General features: G+C 40.1%; 1 protein-coding gene across 5 annotated transcripts in view; it reads right to left on the bottom strand.

Annotated features, from left to right (window-relative positions):
• The window catches only part of LOC124162495 (la-related protein 1), a 112,135-nt gene that overhangs the window by 15,489 nt on the left and 70,077 nt on the right, over window positions 1–26,569 (bottom strand). For 4 of the 5 annotated variants that reach the window (XM_046539051.1, XM_046539050.1, XM_046539052.1 and 1 more), the window contains exons 2-9: window positions 10,680–10,753; window positions 10,220–10,276; window positions 9,608–9,845; window positions 7,794–7,913; window positions 5,793–6,123; window positions 4,387–4,576; window positions 2,451–2,919; window positions 259–398 (exon numbers count right to left, since the gene is read on the bottom strand). In XM_046539051.1, the coding sequence (XP_046395007.1) occupies window positions 259–398; window positions 2,451–2,919; window positions 4,387–4,576; window positions 5,793–6,123; window positions 7,794–7,913; window positions 9,608–9,845; window positions 10,220–10,276; window positions 10,680–10,753 (1,619 nt within the window). Of the gene's footprint in view, window positions 1–258; window positions 399–2,450; window positions 2,920–4,386; window positions 4,577–5,792; window positions 6,124–7,793; window positions 7,914–9,607; window positions 9,846–10,219; window positions 10,277–10,679; window positions 10,754–10,950; window positions 11,019–26,569 lie in introns of those variants that run through there. The other variant, XM_046539054.1, reaches the window with a different exon arrangement.

Here is a 26,569-nt window from a genome sequence, read left to right as displayed (position 1 = left end):
AATATTACTTGTGAATTCAACATATCACCACTATTTAAAATTTAACAAGCTACTTTACAATTCAACTGATCACTATTCTTAACATCTAATTACATAGGGGGTAAAGTTTTATCCAATAATATAGGGCCAAAGAATGCATACAGCACACTCAGATAATCGGTAGTCATCACATGATGTCCCTTATGTCGGGGAAAGAAGATTATCATCACTGCATACTCATGTTTTCAGTACTGGTAACAGCAATTAACTTCCACTTACTTCCTTCCACAAATCCTCTTCTGACGTTGTTGCTTTAGGTTGAGATGCAACCACTTTCTCCGTACTTTCTGCAATTACTGGAATTGGACTCTCTGCAACTCTTTGTTCAACTTTACTTTCTTCTATCGTTGGAGGTATTTCTGTTAAAAAAGAACAATGCACAATTAAACAACTGCAAAGGCATGAACAAATTTTAAAAAAAATATAACAGTGAATGGTGGAGACAACACGCTCTCAAGGAAATTGAATACTGAGGCACTTAAATTCTCTGAATGAAATGGGCTCTCCATAAAACAAAACATTAGTAATTTTTAAAGCAATCACTGTCATTTTCCTTCACAATGATGGCAAGATATGAATAGATCCCACGATAAAATCTTTGGGATCATACACGAGAAATCTCTCACTACAATGAATTATTACTCTCATTGGTAAAAACAATGGTGAGTGTTAAAATCACACTTGGGCATTACAGTAGCTGAACTTCAAATAAATACAGTGAGTTCTCGTTCTACGTCACCCCGTTTGACGTCATTTCGCGATAACGTCACGAAAATTTTGAGACCGTCATTCGTTTATCGCACCTTTGCTTCGCGATAACGTCAAGTCTTTCAAATTTCGCGCGAAACAAAAAGGCGAAGCGGCGGGTGTTGCAGGTTGTTCGTTTTGTGGGCGGTAATACCGTCTAGCAAAGTGTAACACGGTGTGTTTAATCTTAACTGCGATTACAGTTTTAGCAAAAATTTCTGCAAAATGAATTCTTAAATAGGTGCGCAAGGTTTTACTTGACATAATGGTTTTCAGGAACCTAAAAAGTGACTTCAAGGCATTTTTCCGTGTAGAACTCGGGAATTTTTGTCATCACTTTTTTGCAGAGTTCACAATAATTTTGGTTCCTGTAACTGCGACAATGTTTCAGCGATGATGATGCCCAGGCGACGCTCACCCGGACGACCACCATAGCGAAGCCGAAATGCAAATTCTGGAAGATACGAAAATGGAGAACGATTTACGTCACTGCTGCTATTGTCGTCGATGAAGACAGGAACTCGTATTTATGCGATAGTTTGGCATTCCCACCGTAAAAATTGCCCCACATATGATACGCTTACATTTTTTTCGCAATGGAATTGTGAGGTCTAGGAGCCGATATTCACTTTTTACATTATTTCTTATGGGATATTATGCTTCGATTAACGTCATTTCGTTTATAGTCACATTTTTTAGGAACGGTAAGTGACGTTAAACGAGGACTCACTGTAACTATGTTCTCAAAGTAACCAGAGCTTCATAGATGATGAAGGTGAATGACAACACTATTTCCACCTGAAAATACAGAAAAAGAGACGCCTATGTTTCTAAAGGCAATTCCATGATGGAGGATGAGCACCAAAACTCACAAGTAACCTGAATACCCTTAATCACATAGGCAGTATGCTCAGATATCAGTGTATCATCACGTGCAGTCCCTTATGACGGGGAAAGAAGGTTATCATCACAGCATACCAATGCCTTACCTAACAATGAAAGTTTTGCTTAACAATCATGAAGAATGCCCATTCTCAGTTGTTGCCACAAAAAGTACAAATACTAAAAACAGAATTATTTTTCTGCATACCACTTATATTCCAAAATTGTGAATTGACACATTTCTAATTTAGCAGAAAATCACCCGAGAGATTTTGAAAAAGATAAGTAATGTTATGATTTTGGAAGGTGAAAGGCATGAACATTACAAAAGAGGATCCTCAAGTCTGCCTATAAATGTGTCGTCATCCACAGAGCATTTAAATGGTTTTACAAAAGTCGCTACTCGCATAGCTGACAGACGGAAGTGATCCACATTTTACAAGGATATAGGTATAATTAGGGGTGTTAACCAAAATGTATGCACATGATGATGTGATCTATCACGTTCATAACATTTAAATGCTATTCCTTGCAATGGCAAACATACTACAAAATATTGAAAAAAAAGTTTATCACATTGCACCCATCACCAGGTCACAGACATTTTTGAAAACTGATTAAAATGCGACAGAAGTGGCAAAGGAAACCACCTGTCTTTGGGAAGGAATTGGGCTTCCTCTATGAAGTCACCTTGGTCAATAGGAATAATGGTAGCAAAAATAATAGGATGAGCAAATCACATAGACCATGATGTTTGAAATGGAAATATCTAATCAACATACCTGTATCTTTCACTGGACCTGAATCAACTGGGGCTTCGCTCTTCACCTCTTGCGAGGATGGCACTACGACTTCAGTCGCATCAACTGGGGATGGATTAGCATCGAGTCTTTCTTTCACAGAGTCATCGGCCTCTTCTGATGGCTGATCTGACAGTGAGGAGCTCCCAACCTCATGAACGGACAATGGAACAAATTCAGGAACTTCTGGGTTTAGATTATCCAAACCAGATAATGATTTCACACTCTTCTTATCAGAATCATCAACACTTGACATTGGGAGAGAGTCTATACCATTCGCGAGGTTGGTTAACTGGTATTCTTCTATGGCACTTTGAGTTGCCGGGGTGGCCAATGGCATGCCAACCATTGGACCTCCAATCACAGCTGGAACTGTTGTTTGACTCACAACTTGAGGCACCATTATTGTATCCGGAATTGGCCACTTTGTAGGATCAACTTTAGTCCGAACCTGAAGTTGATGAAATTGACAAATTAACATTGCACTGATAGAGCGAAATAGACAAAAGAAATCAGAGTTTAAAATAAGGAGGGCATAAATCTGATTTTCCGAAATGGTACAACTGGTAAGCATAATATTTCCCTGAAATCCACCTGTATAATGCAATAATCATGAGTAGGAGGGATGAAAATAAAATAAAAAATGACTTTACAATTTAACCTAACACTTAATATTTTGCAATTGTTTCTATTGTGCTTTTCAAGAAGATAACCACCACGGCTAACAGAAAATGGGGTACACGAATGATCACGGTATGCTCAGATATCAGACTGTCATCACATAACAGTCCCTTATGACGGGGAAAGAAGGTTATCATCATTGCATACCAAAGAATACAGTGAATGGTGGCTTATTTAAGAAGCATTGTCTTAATAACCATTGACAATCAATTTATGTTCAGTACGTTATATTCAAATGTATGCAACAAGTCAATGAAAACTTAAAATCTTGACAATTGTTTGATGCAAGAAAAAAAATACTATACGTATGGCAAGGTCCATCTCCTCAGTCTACCAGTACTTCAACCGTTAAGCTTTAGTACGTTTTCAGTTGTTGTTCGTTATTCATAATAAATTGATGCATCATAACGTTTGATTGGGTAAAGTTTTATTACAAAAATTAGCTTTTTAACCATGTTTAAACCAAAGGATTACGCCCAAATAGGCACATATTTCCAATCTAAACACCCAGAATCTGCGTTCCTAGGAATTTAAATACCTCGGTACGCAACGTGTTAACACATTCAACGATTTTCATTAAAGTTGTCAAAATAGGCTGTTAAAATAATAGAGAAAAATAAAGAGAGGTTTCTGTGCCATAACTTCCGTTCAAATACTGCTTTTTTTACAAACGGGGCACACGGTTCGAAAAAGAGAAGCTTGCTGAAGGCCATAAGCCTCTGTTTTGTCGGCCTCGGTGGCGGCGTGGATAAGTCCTCGCCTACCATACCGAAGGTCGCAGGTTCGAGTCCCGCCTGGATAGGTTTCCCCTTCAAGGACGTGGGTGTGTGTGATCGTCTGTTATTGATTGTTTAAACTCCCGATGTAAAGGCCACATTGTGCTGTTTTCGGGGGTAATTGAGATAAATAAATAAATTTGCATGATCAGAAGACTCTGAAGTGGATATTAGTCAAGTACAGAGGTGGAGAAAGGGCTCCCGGTCCGACCGGCAGAGCACGTCACCTGACGCGCTCCATATCTCGGCTTGGACGGGACCAAGTCAATTGAAGTGCTCCGCACTGAACGTGTTACAGGCCAACTGATATAATGCTGTAAGTATATATCACTGACTTAATAGCTAAATACGAAGGAATAACTGCTCACATGGTGAACATGAAGACTAGCATTAATTTCAGAGAGTTTCGATGGTGAAAACATGACAACCCACCAATGGCATAACATGAATGAGGCACATACCTTCACACCATCGACTAGTTCAAGTAATTCCGATTCCTGGATAGCCTGAATGATGAGGGAAAGGTCAAGAGTAAGAGCCATAACACGATGAAATGATGCAATTAGGGTGACTGGAAGAAATCCTTCTGGGTCCATTTTTCTCCTCATGAAGAAATCTCGCAAGAGGTTCTCCTGGCTGAAGTAGTATTCACTGGAACAAAAAGATGGGAGGGGAGTTATGAAAAACCAGCACTGAGAACACAAAAAAATATTTCAAAAAGTAACACACCCAAAAATCTCACTTCCTTCCAAAAACATTGGGAATAAAGTCGGTTGGCTCAGAAAACTTAGTCAAATTGAAGAAATAAACTTTAAATCAAGGATCAAGAGATATAAAGAGAATATGCGAAATAATGAAAAACAAAGGGGAGGAGAACAAACATGGTTACTTGCGACAGAAAAACTTGTAATGGCGAAATCAAAGCAGATGTGTGCAACCAAATAAAAATGGTAAGGATGTACACACATTTCGTAGCATGGCTTAAAATTCACCAATTTATATTAGATAGAATCCATAAACTATGGGTAATTGGACATAAAACATGAGTCCATGAGAAACCATCACCTTGGACAGAAAGGTAGCCTTTATAATAAAATGATTCTGAAGAAATTGCTCTTTCGAATAATGGATTAAGGCCATTAGCCCCATGTGGATTTCACAATTGTACAAGGTTGACATGAATGCTCCAGGCTTCAAAACTTGAGGGGAAATTAGAAATTTACAAAAAACATTTGAAGAGCTAAAAAATGATGCTACAACTGAATTCTGTATTGAATTCCACCCAGAGAAAAACAAATCCCAAAGTTCTCTAAACAAATATGTACACTCATTATGACCCCTCCCATTCATCTAAAGGAGCAATGCAGTAACAATTTATCTGAATATTGTCCCTTTTTTTCCTTAAAATGCCCGAGGTAAAATTAAAGGAGTGACTCTAATCCTATGCATTTAAAATTTTTTTTCCCAAAACCGACACCTCAAAATGAGGAGGGGGACTGTATTCCGAGAAATACGGCAATTCGTAATCCAATCAAACATACTTGTAAAAAAAAACTGGCTTAATTAACAATTCCCTCAATACCACAAGCTTAAATATATGACAGCATTCATCTGAAAACAATTGGACCTTAGACAATATTTTGTACAGGAATGGTTACACTGTATATTTGCATGTAGGAGTTAATGTCTGAATTCATGAACCAAATCAGATCAGATTCTATTTTCTGTTCATGTGTTTGCACAAGTTGAGTGGTTTAATGATGAATTTTTGTTTTCATTCACGTGTTCATACATATGCACATTAACTCGTACATGTTAATGACTCTGGTAACCAAGCCTCTATACATTATAACAATGAAATGCTTACATTTGTTTCCGTATGTACTCCCTGAGAGTTGGTTCCTCTAATCTCAGGTAGTTGCTGGGGGTCGATGAGTTACCACCAACATTCCCGTTGTAGTAGTACGTCCCCATGTACGGCATCATGAAGGACGCGTATTTGGTAACCTGGGTGTAGTCCGTTGGGTAGTCCACAAACCTCAAGGGGTCAGTACCACCCCTGCCTGCTCCCCTGCCACCCCGACCACGCCCTCTACCCCCACGGGCTCCCCGACCCCGTCCTCTCAAACCACCGCCCCTGCCACGGTAGTAAGATCCTTCCCGATCATCACCCCAAGAGTCGTCCTTGCTGTAGGAATCTGAAGAACGAACAAAGATGGTTTGATTTACTATGATTACTTTGATGACTACAAATGCTAAGTAACTAATGCCAGCAATAAGCCGACAAAAAACTGGGTTCATTGCCCCACAGCCTGAGAAATGGTCATAGTAGGCCAACAACAACACATTAAAATTTCTATTACGTAGTTAAAATTAGGGGAAGAATACCTTTTCACACCGATGGGCAGCATGCTTTTGGGGGCACAACTAAGTGAAATGAGAGAAATTAGTTGGTTAAGTTTTACTAACAAATTATTTAAGAACTGACTGATGACTGGATGAACTTAATATCAGACTTCATCACAGAATAGAAGAAGTATTATGACATTTTAGTTATCATATCAGCGTATATGCTTTCTATCAATAGCATCAATAACTAACCCATAAGAGATTAACAATATGAGAATTATGAACCCAAATAATGGCGATCAATACAATAGCCATGGCTGAATGAAGTTGTATGAACAAATGACAAAGTAAAGAGTCACAAATTATAGCAAAGGGTAATAGTTATTCAGTTCCTAAAAGCCAGAGAACTCAAAAAAGTAATTACAAAAAAATATAGTGGGATTTTGGCTCAGTATAGCAATAAAAAATTTGTGCTGACTTTGAGAGACTGGTAAAAATCTTAGACAAAACGGAGGAGTGGTGCCTTCGTGAGTTATTTAAGCACATGTTTGAATATCTCATGCACAAAGGGTATTAATTTGAAAAAGTTTCCATATTTTCTTCATTCAGATGCCAATGAGCTTTGCATTAACTTTTACCACCACAGAACAAGATTAATTTTATCATTGTAGGGCCAGAATGCCACTCAAAACTTTACATCTTTCTTGAAATGTGAACAATAAAATCCTATACAACTGCATACTGATAACTTCTGTAAGTTAATGCTTTCAACAATAAATCAACATAGTTAACATAAACTAAAGTTATGTAACAATATTTAAATCAAATTCACCACCTATGTAAACAAGGATTCTTCTGCTTGAGATGGAGAGGGTAGAGAAAGAAATATTGTCGCTTGCTTGGGAGACCCAAAGGGCTAATGATACAACCCATTGGTACTATGACAAGCCATTTTACTTTAGGCAAGTAACTGAACAGTAATCAAATGACATGAATACTGAAACGAGAACTTGCCCCAGACATTCCTTCTGATATATTTCATAATTCTCATCCACCAGAAGTTGCTAGTAAGAGAAGATATACAATAATAATAATAGTCAATGGTGAAAAGCAGAGGCACAATAGGGACATTCTCAAAGCAGCACAGATGGAAGTCCAATACCACACAGAATTTGTAAACATGAGGGAACAGTACTGACTTGGATAAACAAAATGAATGCCTCTCATAAAAAAGTCACTTTTTTTTAGAAAAAATACAAATTTCTGCACAAGGCAAGATAAATCTTCCTTACTACCATCCTTCATTAGCTAATGGAGGTGATATTGTCCCCTGATGTTTCCAGAAGAGAAAGGTTTTAATTACATTTCATATGCTATGACCCGATACTTACAAGCAGAACACGCCGAAATGTCTCACTTTCAATCATGTACACATGATTTATCACAAACATGGTATAAAAGGGAATGAATATGAACGCTTATGCCTAAGCAATAAATAACATGAATAATTGGGACTTACCCGAATCTCCATTCCTATCTCTGGCTCTCCCGCGATCTCCATGGAACTTATTGGACTTGTATGACTTGCCTCTTGACTTGGAAAGGTTAATATCTAATGGAACCCACTTCTGCTTCAAAACTGCAAGAGGAAAATGGAATATTCATTGAATCAAACATAATGAGGCTATCATTCTTGGCTATTTTGTTAGTTTTGAATAAAAACCTTCACAATTATACAAATATTTAAAAATATACAGCACCGATTGCAAAACATACCGATGCCATGGTCAGGCAACAAAGCCAGTTTAAATAATGACACCGCAGAAATCCCATAATTGCAGTAAATAAACTGGAGGGTGCAAAAAGGAGAACTTGAAAAGAATAATTTAGGAAAATGTCGCTTGCTTGGGAGACCCAAAGGGCTAATGATACAACCCATTGGTACTATGACAAGCCATTTTACTCTAGGCAAGTAACTGAACAGTAATCAAGAACATGAATACTGAAACGAGAACTTGCCCCGGACATTCCTTCTGGTATTTTCTCATAAATCCTCATATGTACACCACAAATAAATGAAGTACATAAGGGTCTACAAAACAATGTTTATGAAGGACACAACATAAAAACACCCATTCATTTGCCAGCAGTAGCATAATTAAGCCTAACCAAATGATCAGAAAAGAGGAATCATTTGGTACAGTTATAATAATTATCACCGTTATTATTGAGAGTAAGCACATCTTTACAGTTTAACAACTATTATCTTTTACAGAAAAACAGTATAACTCCATCCCTCAATCCCTTACAGCACTAATCTATATGCAATCCAATAGGAATAACGTAAGAATGATATTGATATTTTTCTATATGAACAATCATTCGAGAAATGTCTTATCCACTGTGTAGCAATGAGAAATTCCCGAGAATTTCAACGTTTTCCCGGGTGCTATCCAGTTCTAAACATTATTGCTCATGGGGTTGAAATTACAGACCCCAGCACAGCTTGCACATTTGCACATGAAGAAAAAAATAGCAGAGGAACTATCAAATTATCCTGATCTTTAATCATAAAGCCATGAAAGACCCTTTGCTACCGCCTCCAAAAGATTGGAAACTTAAATGTTCTCAGCATGACAGCAAATTTAGCGCAATGAAACACTCCAGAAAGAACATGCAGTGACCTATAGCTCTAGTCCAGATACCAAACAGTCCTAACTAGTTTCCAAATTTCACTGGTAATTCTATGAATGACAAATATTATTGAAAAAATTAGCTAATACTTATAATAGAGTTGTTTTAAGTGGAGTTTACAGTGTAAAGATTTATAATAATGGAACAATCAGAACAGATGTATGATTAAAAATCATTTTACTAAGTGTTAAGGCCGTTTTACACGGTACACGGAATTGCGCAGGTTAGAGCTGCATTAATTACTAAAATGGCATGGAATTGCACGAATGCATGAACAAAATTAGAACAGGGGCTATTTTGCCGTCTCGCATCCACGCATTCTCGCATGTGTTCTAACAATTCACCACCTTACACGACGCAATTTTGTTTGCGCCTTCACACGTACGTCAGACTGCGCAATTCCGTGTACCGTGTAAAACGGCCTTTGGGATAGGTTTGGCTGGATGCGAGAAGCATTTACCATTGATGTTTCCAACAAACTCAATGAAAGTTTTTCCAGAAGACATATTTCATTTGTATTCCCAGTTGAGCTTGAAGACCCAGGTATAACCACATGATCAATCGATTGGAACAGTGCAATAAATAGGAAGAAAAACTTCTACTTAGTCTATGGAGAAATGAGAACATGCTGAGACAGACCTTTCTTCTTCTTTTCCCTTGGGTCATTCTCCGAGGAACCAGATGAATGAGCATTCTCCTGGAGATCACACTGGTCATTCTCATCAATTTGGCCCTCTTCACAGCTCTCTCCATTTTGTAAGGGAGGACAGGAAGAGTTTCTGGGCTGTGAAGGTACATTCCCTGCCGGAGGCGATACTCGATCATGGCCGTTCATTTTGGGAGTGGTCGTCGTTGTGGAAGTGATTGGCATCTTTTTCTAGAAAGAGGAAGGGAAATATTAGATTGTTTAAAAAAAATGGATCAACATAAAAAGCTTAACCATCATTCATAAGATACAATACATTCAAAAAACAACAGTTTACGCAACAGGCAATATACATAAACTACTTTCCCACACCAAACCAATGTATGAAATATGTGGAAATGGCTTCTGGTAAGTAATTCGGAATAATTAGTTTTTCGTTCTAAATAAAAGCCAACCTTACGGGCTCGGCTAAAATTACTTGAAACTTGTAACCCAAAAGTTTCAACGCATTAACATGCAATATCATTTGTTCCACCAATTTCAGTTGAACTTATTTGCTCCTTTTAAAGCTAAGTAATTACATATAACAGTAGTGATAAACTCACCTCTATGTGTACTTCTCCGAGAGTTGGCCAATCATCCATGTCTGTGAAATCACTCGCCTGAAAAAAAAAGAGTAAAATTATCCAGCTCCGAACCCAAGCAAATGAAAACAAAATGGTAAACTTAAAATATTAATTTTTAAAAATAATTTCATGAAGAGCCATGAACATAATTACAAGTCAAAGCATAGCCCGTGCAGTTCCTCTAATGAACACAACCTTAACAGAGTTTCATGCCCACTGAACTTATTACATCATGAGATGTTACCTTAGATGGTGACAAGGCAATAGGGAATTTTGAATTTCCCGCACTACCAAGAAATCGGCCCCCCTCCCTTCGAACGCGCTCAGACCGAACAACAATACTAAAACATTCCAACGAGCCTTCATAGGAGGAAACAAAATATTTTCCTCCACAGCTTTGCTTTCCCCGACCCTCTCACTGAAAACAACATCAACTCACCTTGTGATTATATTTCCGCCGATCCTTGTTGGCCTTCACGACCGTCGGCTGGGCTGGCGCAACAGTCCCATTTTCTGCAAAGACAAAAAAAGAAAATACATCGTCAAAAACGTTTTCCAGCTTCTAAATATAAAAATTACACTAATATGGTACACAAAATAAATTTTAACGGCTATGATCAAGCATTGCAACCACTGGGGAAGATTTTCGTCACACCTGTTCCTCGCAAAGACGAAGAGGTGGAAAAAATAGGCGTTGGAATAATCCTAACCTCATCAGATTGGGATGAAGCCGAGTTGGTACATGCCCAAGAAGATGCAGGAAACGTGAGGAGATCCCTCCTACGCGGAATCCCCGCCACAAGCATGACTTAAGCTCCGAAAACGCTTCCTACGGCGCCCAGAGTACCGCGAGAGGCGTCGGGGACATTTTTCGCGACGCGATTCCATCGCTGCTCGAGAAAAAAATACGTTCCAAGACCAAGACTGGGCTTCACCGCGGACGCCGCTCTCCCAAAGAGAAGAGGAGAGCAACAGGTTGACCACGTGACTCGGGAGCCAAGCGCGGGAAGCAAGTCAGTCATCGTCGCCGAGCACGTGTCCGCGCGAGAATGAGCCGACCCAACGGACGCCGGAATCGACGAATATAGGACAATGAGCAGACGGAGGACCAGCCGCGAGTGGAAGGGCTACGAATCACTATATATCGCATCTTAGCTCGCGCCATCGTCGAATATTTCCACTGGATTCCTCAAGTTCCTCTCGATGGCAAAATGAAAACTGAGCAAGCTTACTTAACAAACGCGTCCAAAGTACTCGATGAGAAACTTATCTCTCACCCTCGGAGAAATATTAGAAATGAAAATGGAGCCGGGCGCGACCACGTGGTCTTCCTACAAAAAGACGAAGAGGTCCGTATTACTTCTTGAGGAGATTAATAGTTATTTAATCCTTTTCCCAAGATACGAACGCGATGTGAGGTGAAATTAAAAAATAAATCGGGGGAAAAGTAGCGGAACTCGGGTGCACGAGAGGAAATCGCCGGAAACGAGGACCGCGCAGCATGCCGGCACACCACGAGACAAGAATGAAAGACAAGTAGAAAAGCCACGCGGCCCGGCTTGCACAGGAATGCGAGAGGCAAGCGTCAATGCTACACTCGAGCCGATTGGAGGAGGAAGGACTCTGTTCCCTCAAAGCGACCTATCCCGCTCCTCCCCTTTTATCCTGGGATGCCTCGAGTGCCACGTTGCGCGAGCAACGTGCCTCCTGGCGGGTACCTCGAAGCAGTGGGGGGCACCAAAGGGTAGGGGGTAGCTAATGGGCTCCGGGTAGTCGGCAACCAAATTTTATCTTTTCCCGAAGCTAAGCATGGTGCGTCACAACGAGAAAGGCCACCATAGCGGATAATGTTATCTTTTACATGGGACGAGCTACTATGTGCTACTTCAGCGAAGACACCCCCTCTGTCTGTAACAATTTCACTTCACGTCAATGTAATTCTGCTCCGTTCATAGAGGTTCTATTCTACAATCATAGAGAGAACCTCTATGGCTCCATTCTTATAAGGTGTTTACTGCTCTGATGTTACCGGCGACATCTTTTTCGCCAACGTTCCAGCGGGCTTCTCCGAGACGAATTGAGGAAGTAAACGAAACTTCAGTCGCCAGCAACATCAGCTCGGTGAATACCCGGAAAAATGGACAAGAATTCATCGTTACCACACCGCGGAACCCTTCAATTAATTTGGCTTCACACTTTCATCGAGAAAGCTTTGGTCTCATTAAAAAAAATTACACATCTTTCATTAGCATGAGTTTTCTCGTTCCCCCATTTTGTTACGTTTTGCATTATCTAATTTAAGTCTAACTTTGCTTTATCTCGTTTACGGTACTTACAGATTATCATTGTACCGATGTAACACGGCAATAAAGCTACATGCGAGCAAATAATAAATATTGACTGACCAATGATAGAAATATTACACAAATAACACCTCATCGATTCTATCGTAAAATGGCTTTAAAAGGCTATCGATGTTTCTGCGTTTCTCGAAATACATGCATATTTTTTTTGACCCCAAATTTAACGCAAATAACACATTTCTTATAATGTAGACTTCACAAGGGACGAAACGAAAAATTCTTCGGGGGGAGTTGATTTTGGACAACAAAAGGGATCATCGTTCGCCAAACCCTTGTTTGATCAATTTAGTAACGCCTTAAAATCAAACAGCAGGGATTTTCTTATCAAATTTTAAGGAGAAAATCGCAAAGGAAAGACGAAGACCCACAAACCTAGTCATGCCCCTCATGACGTATTGCAACCCGTCTTACAATAAATGAACTCCAAATTTAAAATAAAACAGCAGTATAAAACGATAGATTTACTCATTATTGTCGAAAATTTATCGTTCAACTAAAAAATTACAATTGAATTTGTTGAGGTGAGGTCAAAGCATTCTAACTAACATGGAATTGCATCAACAGGTTCATAAAAAAAAAAAAACAAAATTGAACAGGTACGCACATTATCAACCACTGGACAATACATTGTCTTGAATTTATGAAATCGTATAAGCCTTAACGTGGTGGAAATACGATATATACACGATAACATATAAAACACTATTTGTTTTTCTTATATTTCATCATAGTCTTGATTGTTCTTCACTGCTCTGGCCGCTAACTCGCATTGTAGAAGGTCTAAATTTTAGAACCTAAGTGCTGTGAAGAAGGAAGAGCGCTTCGTTTGTCATGGAAATTGAAACAAGACGACGACCCCAAGTTCACCTCGCTTACACATACTTGAGGATGGGGGGTAAGAGGGAGGAGGATAGGCAGGCTATTGCCCTTCCTACGCCAAACTTCCATAAACCGTCTTTCACCCGGCAGGATTGAAATATTTCACACGCTCCCTTGATTCCCAAGCGAATATCGAATCCAATTTATCAACTACGTGTAATCCATTCGTAGTTATTTACTTACGGCCAATGTTAGAATTAAGATTATAGAAAAAATAGCAATGTATAAACCGCAGGGGCACTGACGCTGATGACGTAAATTAGAGAAATATAGAAAACAATATCACGGAACCTGGTAACAAGGGAAAATTGGTGTAGAAGTGTAAGTGGGGGTTGATAGTCCCAGAGCTTAAGCAATTGTGCATTATCGGTACATATTGGCAAATGAATTGGAGAATTTTTCAAGAGCAGATTTAAGTTTAGCCAGTATCAGATATATTTTTCGATCTTTTCGTATTTTTTTGGTTGCGGATATGCCACGGCATAATGGCGCCGACTCTATGGGGCCTGAGGGGGCCCGAACCCCCTCAAAAATTCGTTATAGGTCTCAAGAAAAAATGTGTCAGGCTTGTCGATTTTCCCCGGAGTGTCCAGATATCGAGATTCGATTTATCAGGGTTCTAATGTTGATCAAATGGCTCTTCTAAAATACTACAAAAACTTAAAACTAGGTACTTATAAAATTTCCCGGGGCAAGATCCCAGGTTAGGGCCCCCCCAATATTTTTGTAAGTCGGCATCCCTGCCACGGCACGCCAATTATTTTTCTAATGGCAGTTCGCTAATCAGTCTTAGAAAACCGATGACATAAAGTGTGCCCTACTGTTTTTTTTCGCAAACACCCCAGATCCGTTAAGCTAATTTTTCGGTAAGTGTTAAATTTCGCTAATTTCTCCTCATTAAAAAAACCGGCCTTTAAGTTCAGACGCGCTTCGACGCCTTGAGGATCATGTTAGACGTGAGGGGGCAAGACGGTCACGGATGGCGGTCCCGAGTGACCGCAGCGGAGGTCGGACGGCGAGAGAATCTGGTGATCGACCGCCCGCCGGAAAAGACCGGCGCGGCCCTTTGAGAGGAACGCTTCGCTTACAGCCCAATGGCGGCTGAACGCATGGCGAGGTAGGAGGGGGGACACTTACGCCACGCAACCCGTGCGACGTCGAACTGAATGAATCGCAGACGGTTGTGGGATGAGGCTTTGGGGGAGGGCAGTGGTGCTACTTTTCTCCCCCCCCCCCTCATTCTTGCAGGTCGGGAGTCACTATGGTGATAAATCAAGCTCCTTCGGAAGCTGGCTCCCACAAGGACTGGCGTATGTATTTTAATAAAGGTGGACGTAGTCATAATTCTTCCCTCCTCCGCAAGCTCACAAAAAAAGAACCTTGGAAAAGCTAAAGCGGTCACGACACGTGGATAAAGCAGAGGAAAATGGTGGGCGAAACCAGAAAGAATGAAATCGCCCTGAGTTGATAACTCTATCTTCGCTACATTTTTTCCAAATATGACACCGACAAACATGCATGGGCAAGACATCGATGGAGGAAGTATACAGGGAGTTCCAGGTGGAATCTTTGAGCGATTATCAACGCCACGATTGCGCAACCTCACCCATTTTGAGATGAATTGTTCCTGACAATCATATTCGCACATTTTCGTCCAACCTTAGTTATTTTATTTCCTTAAAAATTCAAGAGTGTTAAATAAAATGAAATCAATTGATTTTGGCGTGACTTGGTGAAACGATGACATATTCATAGTGAAGAAAAAACCCAGTCCAGTTCCACACACTTTTTTGGATGAGTTTACTGGGCGAATGATGGAAGGTGGGAGATATTCTGATGGCCACCATCTTGATCAGCTTTGGAGATAGCAATTTCTTGAGCATAATCAATTTGAAATAACAGGCATAGTTTCAGAAAAGCAAAAACTAAAAGGGCTAAGTGTTTTGTACTTCATGTTTATTGATTGTTCAATGACTATTATTAATTTCTGGAAACGATACCTAATACTAAAGTCCTGATAAACCATTGATAAGTAGGTAATATTTCACGTGGACTCAACCCCAGTTACTTTAGTTAGCAAAGACCACTGTTCCAAATAATAAAAATATAGATACTAAGTCATACTATCATTATGATTCGCTTTATTGCATTATTTTGAGTTCCAAACTCCGTCTTTAGTTCATTGGATTGGAAGGATGGATACCCAAGAAAACAGTTTTCATGGTAACTGCAAAGTGCACCAAAAAAAATGTTTGCGTTGCCTTATTCACTGAGGCTCAATAAATAAGGAGTAGCGACCCCATTTTATGGACAAAAAATGCTTAAAATTGTCTCCCCCAAGCACCACCTGAAGTAGAGCAGATTGCTACTGAAACACCCTACGTAATGAACGATAATACAATATGCGTCAAACGTACAAGATTGCATACTGCCAAAACACGTTTCAGATAAAACGAAAACTCTTGTTAGCTATATAACAACATGTGTACGAAAAATAAACATTACTCACAAGTGTTCAGCACGGATTCTCGTCGCCCGCGATAAAATAACCTGAGACAGTCCTCCGAGAGTTTTGCGCTGAAATAATCGAATTTTCAACAGGAGAATTCGTCATTATGATCCGGCGATTACAATGCGACCTCTAAAAAATTAGAAGATACAATTACCAAGAAATGTAGCCATTCGGTGCGAAGAATTTACTCTGATTCTTGAAATAGTTGACCAGCCCAACCTCTACCCACGGGGTACGGTTATTCCAACTACCTCATGCGAAGCGGCGTGGAGATTATCTAGCTTATCTATCGAGGGGAAACAGTACCGACCCAGTGCACCTAAAATATCGATGTCAGTTCATTTATCAAGCTCCAAATATCAGGCGCCTTTAAAACGCTCTCAACTCAACGAACGGTCAACCAAGTGGCACAGACACTACCACCATAGAGATGAAATATGGACGCGAGCAATTGCAGATAATAATGAATCTAGTTATAGATTTTAATATGTAAATCTACAGAGTCACTATTTTAGATTACTTAATCCAAAGGATTGATTTTTTCCCGACTAATTCCGTGAATGCCTTATGGTTCCAAGGGATTACGATAGACGGCAAACATTTCTTATTATTTTCACATGTCAAGAATTGATTTCCTAACTCGTTGAAGGAAAAAAAAATAAAAAATGCATCAAGAGGACGCATCAATACATCTCGACCGTTGTTATCTTGCATTTATTCGCCAAGTATTACTCAATTAGAACTTAAGTCATCTCTTGAATTCTGAGACTCACATGAACTGCCATGAGGAATAAAATACCCCTGGACCGGGGATCGAACCGCGGACCTTTGGCATATCTGGCCACAGAACAAACCTCTAAGCAATATAAGTTCTTTAATTCCAACAGTAATTTCGCCGAGGTCAAACGGTTGAACCTCGGTAAAAATGCCATGGGAATTAAAGAAAGAACATGGATAGCGTAGTGATATGCGTTGAGACCAGGAAATCTATAAGTCACTGGTTCGATTCCCGGTACAGGGAAATATTTTTCTCACGGCATTCATTGTGAATTTCATCTCCGTTAACGCGGCATGTTTACAATCAACCACGAGAAGAAAGTTCGTCCTCACGTCAAAACTACATGAGAGATGAATACTTCATCAGGGCATAAGGTGTTCAATTTTTTATTCGACGGTTGATGCATTGACTATAAAATTCCGCAACCCTCACTTTCATCCTACGAAACTGTCGCCCAGTCACTCATTTTATAACTCTTGGGAGAAAGATCATTTTAAAAAATCAAGAACAGCTGCGAGAACCATATCAGAACATTTACGAGCAGCCTTTGCTCGTCTAGAACAAAAACCAAATACACAAAGGACCTTAATGATAGGCGGACAGGCAGAAAACACGAAGATATCACGTTTTCTTTCCGAGAAGAGAACATGGAGCACTATGTATTGCCCTGACCTCCGTGACCACTCCACCTCCTTCCTCGGGGTCATCTCTGGTGCCAAACGAACATTAATAACAGACCCAAGTCTTTCCCCAGTGATCAACCCGCTGGCATGGCACTGCTTGCTATCAGAGACGCATCGCACGACGCGTTTTCTGTCATCACACAGGTCCGACAATGACATTACCGAGAGCACAACTAGAGATTGGTAAATGACACAGTTCAAGGCGTAAACAGCTTTTACGGCGCCATAACTCAATTGTTCAAAATGACTCGCAATGCTGAGTGGAGAGCTCCATACATACACTCAAACATCACACACACACACTTGGCTGACAATGACCTACAGGCGTCCTTTCCATTTGGTTAAGGTCGCTATGCTATTTCACATCCTCCACTCTGTAGTGCACTAAATGACGTCCTTGAGGCATGTGAAGTTTGCGTGACCCAAAGGCGGGGTTGGGATAATTTTTTTTTCTTATTTACGGCGCAGAATCATCCACCGTGACAGTTTCCTTGACTTCTCTTTTAAGGGAGGAGAGGTTTGCCGAGGTGGGAAACTTTGGTGGGTCCGTGAACATACCCTTGGCGTCCAGACCAATTTCCCCCGAGAGATTGGAACAAAACGGGAGATCAATGCATTCTTTTAACAATGCATAGGTCCTTGCATTTCTGCTATTATCATCCTAGGAAATTTCCGTTTTCCACGAACATACAATCGCGATTTGAGATCGAAATGAGTCGGAGGCTGCATGTTATCAATTTTTCTTGCCTATCTGTAGAATTTACATACTACCCCACAAGCCCCCTAAAATAAGGCGTGTGATAGGGGGTGAGAAGACACCAGCCGTCTACATGTAGAAAGCAAATGCTCAAACAAAATAACGACTAGCATTTGTGAAACTCCTTTATGGTTCGGAGGAAAAGTAATTCTCACATCAATTCGTTCGTCAAAATATCTCGCTTAATTTAACGTTAGTTTTAGAATACGCTACGAAAAAACTGGCTCGATCCCAATTTTAATTTAAAAATAAGCAAACCTCCAAACCAAACAGAAATCAAACTATAATTGCGTGATCAATTAAAAATAATTTTCATTACTATAGTGCGAAATGACCAACTTTGTTAAATTCCACAAAAACTTCCGACCCTAGTTTAGACCTGGGTTTCAACTACTAGATAGCCATTATCATTACGACTATCTAGTAATTGAAACTCAGTGTCGGAATAATAAAGTTTTGGGGAATTACATAGTAAGTTACCAAGCACTTTAGTTATACTATTCCCCCAAGTGAAACCTGAACAGTTTATAGATATAATTTTCATACATTCAAGATTTCTCGTTCATAGAGAAGTAGTGCTTTCACCACGATAGGGTATTGTCATTCCTTTGTTTTAAGTACATAGTGCGCGCAAGCTCCCAAATTCCTGGCATGGGTCTACATGAAATGGGCCCTTGCATACCGTGAGGAATGCATGAACCCCCAGGAAACAACTGGTTTTCCTCCTTCCTCCCAACATTTCTCTATCCTCTTTTCCCTGCAGCGCCTACAAACCCAAGGAGTGAGTGGCGACCAGCTGGGCAACACGGCAAGTAGACCACAGCAACCGAACGAGACTTCCACAAGCAAACGAAATGAGTCCTCCCAAACGAGTTCAAGAGGCCATTTCATTTTCCTCAAATGGATCTCGTCTCAAGAGCTGCACATAATAGGTTTCTACGTAGGCTAAGGATTACGCGACACACTGCATCGAACAATTTTTACTTTGAATTCACTAAAATAGTAACTGACGCTTACATTCGATTTTGCTAGCTGATTTTTGAAAAAGAGGTGACGTGCTGTATACCAACGAAAGATAAGGGAACGGAGACAACAACGCAGCTCTTTCAGAAAATCGGACATCTAACAAACTTCTGTCCATCTATAAGTTAGGAACATAGCTTCCAAGTATACCATATAATTTCCAAGCGGGCATAACTCACCGACTTATTCTCTACACAGAGGGATAAATTTGAAAGTTTAAGGCAGAATTCACCGCTCACAATAATAAAAAGGATAACCCAGATGATACTAAGAACTCACAAATAATCAGACCCCTATGAGTTACTCGAAACACGAAGCCTAGCAGTACTTCAAAAACAGTTGAAGTGAATGGATTATGAAATAGTACTATGCAGAGTGGCAAATTCATAATTTTTAGGCCACTATCACCCTATCACAATAAAGGTTAGTAATAAAAACAGACAAATAATCAGAGCCTGGGACATCGGCGTATTCATCTACATCTACATAATACCCCGCAAGCCGCCTAAAAGGCGTGTGGTAGGGGGTGTTAGGATACCAGCCGTTAACAAAAAAAAATTAAGTGCTCTAACAAAGTTGGGACTAGCGTTTATTAAAGTCCTTTATGGTTCGGGGGAAAAACGAATTCCCAGATCTATCCGTTCGGCAAAACTTCTCTCTTTTATCGCTTCTATCGGACCTGGAAAAACAGTGTGGCTCTAATATTATGTTCTCTGCGTCGCTCTTAAAGATATTCATTCTCAATAGTTCAAGCAATCTAAGCCTAGCGCACAGCCTCCGAGTCTCAAGCGCCTCCCAACCTAATTCGCTTAACACTTAACACAGAGCCAGCCGCTAATTTCAAAGCACTACTGAGAAATCCAGCCATTTCTAATAAATTCGCAAATTTTATTTAAACATTAGCATCAAACATATATTTATATCGATGTGTATTTCAATAAAAATGGACTTAGGTCTTCTTTATGAATGAGTTGGACTTCATTCATTGCTAATTTTTAAATATATATTTAAATAATGAGAACCTACTGTATTTGAAAAATAAAAAAGTTGCAACAAATGATGTACCGCCATAAAATTCATGATATTTTTTATTACGCTCAATTTGAACTATTTAAATCATTGAAATCATACAAAAGCATTGTTCCCAGCATATCATTCATAATCCTGCATGACAAAAAGGGTCACTGCACCCTATACGAACGGTTCTTTCCTCCAAAGAAATTTCACACTGAGTAAGCTGAGATAAGGGTGCCGGCAGCTACAGAGGACTTTTCGTCCTCAAGACATTAAAAGAACCCTTTTTCCATCGAGCAGTTGATTTTTGAAATAACAGAACCACTAAGCCGTAAACTGGAAAAGTACCATGGGCGAAATATTACAGCTTCACGCAAACGAAGTCAATAAAATAGATAGAAGTAATATTACGTCCATGGCACGCAAAGTGTAAACATCTGGGTATTGCCGAGCATCGCAAATCTGACGCCCTACGAAACCCTTCCACCACGCATGATCTTTAATGGGCAGTTCGTTCGAAAACGGCCTCTCGATCCGCGAACGTCGGGCGCGCCCAGAGCAACTTTCACTCCATTCAACCACCGCTTATGCAAATTGCGACACGGCTCAAGGAAACCTTCGCATCGCACGGGCGAAGGCAAAGCGAGCGGCCGGCCACGAGGCATGTACGCCCGGTCACTTCCTCATCCCTGACCTTTCGAAAGATGACGACTGCAACGTCCATCTGCCTCCATCGACCTCGCCAGACTTGGGTACATTTTCACCTTTATTGGGCTCATGCCTCGTTCACATAACGATTGTTCCAGCAATCGTTAAAACTATCGTGCATTCACACGACGATGGTTAAAACCTGTGCTACCCTCTGGTGCTGACATCTAAAGTGAACGGGAAATTGACGGTTAGCAAAGCTATTGAGATATGCAGGGTCAAGATATTACTGTGTTCAACGTGTGTTTACCGAATAATTTTTCTTCCGCCGATATTCCTCCTTCCTAAGACAAATCCATGAAAAAAATAGAGCGAAGAGAGCTTCACGAGCTTTTCGTCTTTCTCTGGTCGCTTCCATTTCCGGTCTCTCAGCGCCTAACCATCGTAAAGTGGCAACGTTCGGTACTACGTTAACTATTGTCAGGGCATGCATTCACACGGCTAGTTCGGCCAACTATCGTTAGGACGATCGATCGGACAATCGTAATGTGAACGAGGCATCACCGCATTCAAGCGGGTTCCTCAGACTAGTGTTGGAAAAATGTCGGTCTAAATCGATTTCTCGAGCAATCGACTTTTAATCGAAATGAAAAGCTCGACTTTTAAGCAAAAATTAAAATTTGAACCAAAAGATAGATCAATCAGAAATATCGAAAGTTTTCATTTTAAGTTTGTACCATAAAATGTTTATTATTCATTCGAAAAACAGGCAATATACACATTTGAGTGGTAGAAAAAATTGTTTACAATTATAATCAGTAAAAATTAACAAATGCACGCACATTCGAAAACATGATCATCATAATCATCCAAAATTTACCTCTACCACCTCACAGTTTTCAACTTAAGGTAATATCTTAAAAGTTACAGGACATACGGAGCGGACACTAGTTTACATTTACTCTTTTCCAGAGCATAAAAATGTTATCTCCTAGAAAACAACTCAGGTAATATTTCCTTACTTTAGATACAGGGTAATAGTACTGACAAGGATGAAGATGATAAATTAAAACTTAAAGGTGCCGTGTGAAATCATCCACGAAATCCCACGAGACAAACAGACAATACCATGCCGAATCAGTATAATTTTGAGCCTGCTACAGCCTGTATGTAGATGGTATCCTCAACTTTATCCCAGTGATATTATCCTCTGATTAACTCCATATTTATTCCATCACGCATGAGACGATGAATACGATAAGCTAGGTATACGAATCCCCAGAAGGAATGTAAGATTATGTTTTGCGACACTTTCAGCCTATTAATATTTTAAGCGATACACCTCATATTTAATAATATGAAAACAATCAAGTGCCATCGTTGGATCGAGGTAGTATTGAAAATAATATAACACTTCAATATTAGTGCGATACAAACATATTTCTCCACATAGATGAGTAAAACATGATACTGATAAACAATAAGAGATAACCAGTTGCGTAGTCACACACACCTACAATCCACTTCATAAAACAAGTAGAGGAAAGGCGGATGATAATATTCGTAGAAAGGCAGACCCAAAAAGTCTTAATGACAAGACAGGTTCAATGAACACGGAAATGGAAATCAAAGAGGCCAGCGAAAGGACTTCACAATAAAGACATGGGAAGGGACTACATGGAGATTCTCCAATGGAAACTCCGACCCATTCATCACAATCCACCAACAACTTGCAAAACGTGAAATTCAACATGAATTTAATAGATTCCAAATTAATTCCGAATGATAATGCGATGACTATGTCTAAAATATTGCGACAAAAGCAATACGAGCAAGACCCAGCATCGCCCCAACTAGTCAAAACGTACACACCGACAAAAACAAAAAAGTATATTCATGATACATCAGGCCAAAACTACTATCCACCAAACCTAATCGGATTGGAAGTGTTGGGCCAGTAAAAAATACACCCTCTATAAAGAATATGCGCATTCGAAAGAAAATGCCAGCGATCCATTGCAAACATTAGACGGTAATAAACGATAAAAGTAATTTATTATTTTTTTCTGATAAAAATCGTTTTAAGCACGTCATCCCAGGTCTATAAAATAATAAATTTTATCATAGCCAAATATTTTATCATGGCGAATTTCATACTGGGGTATTCTGATATAATGCTGTGTAGAACAGCAGTAATGTTCATAAAAATAATTCACTCCATAAAAAAGTGGGAATTAGGCCCAGAGAAGATCTAATAACTTTCATTGTTGTACTACGAAAAACTTGAAGTGGACGAAAATGAAATGATAAAGTACTTGTCAACACGAAAGAAAAGTCAATGGTATAGGGTATGGATATTAGGAGACAAAACTGCCATGTTTTAGGCGCCGATAGCCTGAATACACGGAAGAAAAGGAACGGACGTAGGGAAAAGGCCATTCAATGCATCTTCTGGTAGCTTTTTTACTGAAATATCTCATATTTTGTTAATTTCTTAACATAATAAAATAGCCTGTGAGACGACTTTACGATCATGTTTTGATTAATAGGTGTCCATAAATAAAATGGCTAAGTATACGTAATCACACAGCCAAGTACTCTTCGGTGAACATGAAGCCATTGCCTGACAACCTTGAATGAAATTGATTAATTTTGTGAAAGTAATGGAAATAAATTAGGAGCAATTATGATGCGGCTTAGGCTTCAGCCTGTTCAATAGTAGAAACACGTTACTATGTATGCCGAAGGAAAAGCAGTCAACACACCAGAGCGTTTAAGTTTACTATAGCCATAACGAATTTCCATACAATAGACCCGAATGAGAAAACTTATGAATTAAATCGCGTGTGACTATACTTCTAACGTCCATTCTCACGGTAAAAAATACATTGTTACCTGCCATTGAGACAGACAAAACATGAAGGGTGAATGTTCGAGGCTTTTTGTATACGTCAGAAGGGATAATGACCCAGCATGTACGCGCCTAGTTCACCATGACAACGAATGGTGCAAGTTGTACTACTTAAAGATTGTAATTAGCTTTGAAAACACGTTTCAAATGGCCTCAGCCAAAATCAATATTCGTCTCCAACTACATCTCATAACGCTTAAAAATCCTTAGCAAAGAATTTACACTGAAATTACGGAAAAGACTCGCAATCATTTTAAAGCTAAAAGAGAAGCCCTTCAAGTCTACAGCACTCACTCATGGGAACCAACGAGACATGGCACCTTGAGGAAAAACGTTGAGAATGAAAAGCTTTGGCTTCGTTATTCCACACAATTTATTTAACCGACCAAGGTTTCGATAAGGAACGTTATCATTAGGGATTAAGACTAGTAGTAACACACCAAAGTAATGTACCTATGAATGCTAGGGGTTAAATCAGGCTCCTAAGCCCAACAAATGTCTACAAAATGTTAAAGAATATTACGAAATAACAGAAAAATTATACCATATTACATAGATAACTAACTGATCGCAGCGAAGATCCGTATGCATCCTTATGGGCATTCAAAACAATAATCAATATCAAACGGTTACATTTTACATTAACAGCATCTCTTCTGACTTCGGATCAACGCGAATGAATAAACAGTTACTCTGAAATGTAGTGGTAAGGTTATTAAACGAACCGAGAGCAAACTGAGTGCGCCAATTAATTCGAATGCTTATTGAAGACTTTACTTGAAGCGAGAGAAAATAGAGAAGCAAACGGTGAGAGGCGCATAAAAGAAAGTAAAATGAAACATGAAGCCTGCACCAGCAGCCGTTGAGGTCAAAGGTTGCGGGGGAACGTTGCCCTGAAGGACGCCGAACTTCGGGGAAGAGCGGGAGGGAGAGAGGGGGGCCCCTTTACGTCATCCGGTGTGCATGCCTTTCCCAAGGATTTTTCGCGATCGAGCCCTTTCATGCAACTACTCCACCGAGGGCTCTTCTCCGGCAATCTTCTTCTCCCAATTACCATATCGGTCGCGCACCACGGGCAACACACGAACCCCTGAACCTGCCTGGGGAAGCTCACTCCCCTTCATACAGACCACTTCCGGAATGCCCTTCCCCCCTTTAAGGATTCTCATGAGTCAAGATTGTCTCGCTGACGGCATAAATAAAAATAAGGAGTATCGCAGCGCAATATATAATAATAAACACATCCCAATCCATTTACCCTATTCAGCCAACTTTAATAATGTAATGGCTCGATTGTAATTTTTAGTGGCCAATATATGTTCCTGAAAAAAATTTCAGCGAAAAAATCCAGGAGACAGCTTTTAAGTTGGGAACTGTGGGTTTAACAACACTAGCGATACTTACTTGGACTTGACAATATAATTTCACAACAAGCAAAAGCCAGAAAAAAAACAAGAATGAACTCGCTACTAGACCACAGATATCATTCTATCATAATTAAACAACTGTAGAGTAAGCCTACTGCACTGCAAAATTACTGCGGGAATTATTTCGCTGCATATAATTTTCCAAAGAAATATTTATTTTGATTACAAAGAAATACGTCTAGGCACGAGGACCTATCTTGATCGAGGCACAATTTATCTCCCATGACAATCGCGGTTGTTCTATGGAAGAAATTTACCTCACGATTTATAAAATCCGCGCACACAGAAAATAGTGGTGATGGCAGGGAGAAATCTGCTAAAAACTTAAAGGAGCAGACGGGGCCAACTAGTTGGCCACATTTTGTGGCCTGATGGTCCGATGAAAACAATCGTAGGGGGACACGTAGAAGGGAAGAAAGGCAGAATAAATATGTCACTACGAAAAGGCCAGCGGATAGGAGAAGGGGATGGAGAGCTGTCTCAAATCAATCTTAGGATTATTGACTTCTGATGACGATGATGGGATATTTTAGGTCTATTTGGATTCTAATAAAATGTATAAGACATACGGCATTCCAAATGTAAATTTGCTGCTGACTTCTGATCATGAGTAAACATGCACATAGCCCCACAAGACTAAAGCCAACATTGACACCACCTACTTCGGAATTATTCTGAGAAATAGAATAAGTGAGACAGTAATAATGTAGAATGGATTTTATTAGAATAATGATACCTCTCTTCCAACAAGAGTATTAAATTCAATGATATAAAATTTCCAATCGATATAGACAACGTGAAAACAAATGAAATCGTCGAAATCAGCCAATCAGATCATCTCGGATTTTGCCATTTCAATTTTCGTCATATGCGCAGACGCCGATTATTACCCATTTCATATTTTCTGTAAGGAATAGAGTAGCGTGTGGCATGTATCGTTACGTGCTACCCTTTACTACACACATTGTTGGGGTGCCTTTCAAGGTACGGCGCAGTTTATCCTCGGCGGGGGTCGGCGACCAGCCACAGCCCTCTTCATTTTACCTCGATGACGAATCCGCCCTTCCCCAGATGCCGTCTGCCGCCGCACCCCTCCCCACCACTCCCTTTCCGCACCCTCCGCTTATCGATCACGCGGCGCCTGCTCCCTTCCTTCCACCTCGAGCGCACTCCACACTGCCAGGGTCTCCGAACCCCAAAACACACCCGAAATGTTGCGCTGGTTAGTGGCGTGATGGGATGGACCCGTATGAGGGACGCGCGGAGGGGTGCGGCGGGAGCAGCAACCCTCCCGCGGAGTTTCGAGGGATGATTCCGCACCACCTCAAGGCTGC

Source organism: Ischnura elegans, chromosome 7 (assembly GCF_921293095.1).
Source record: "Ischnura elegans chromosome 7, ioIscEleg1.1, whole genome shotgun sequence".
Classification (NCBI taxonomy): Eukaryota; Metazoa; Arthropoda; class Insecta; order Odonata; family Coenagrionidae; genus Ischnura; species Ischnura elegans.
Note: the sequence above shows the minus strand (reverse complement) of the source record. Positions and strands in the feature narration are given on the sequence as shown.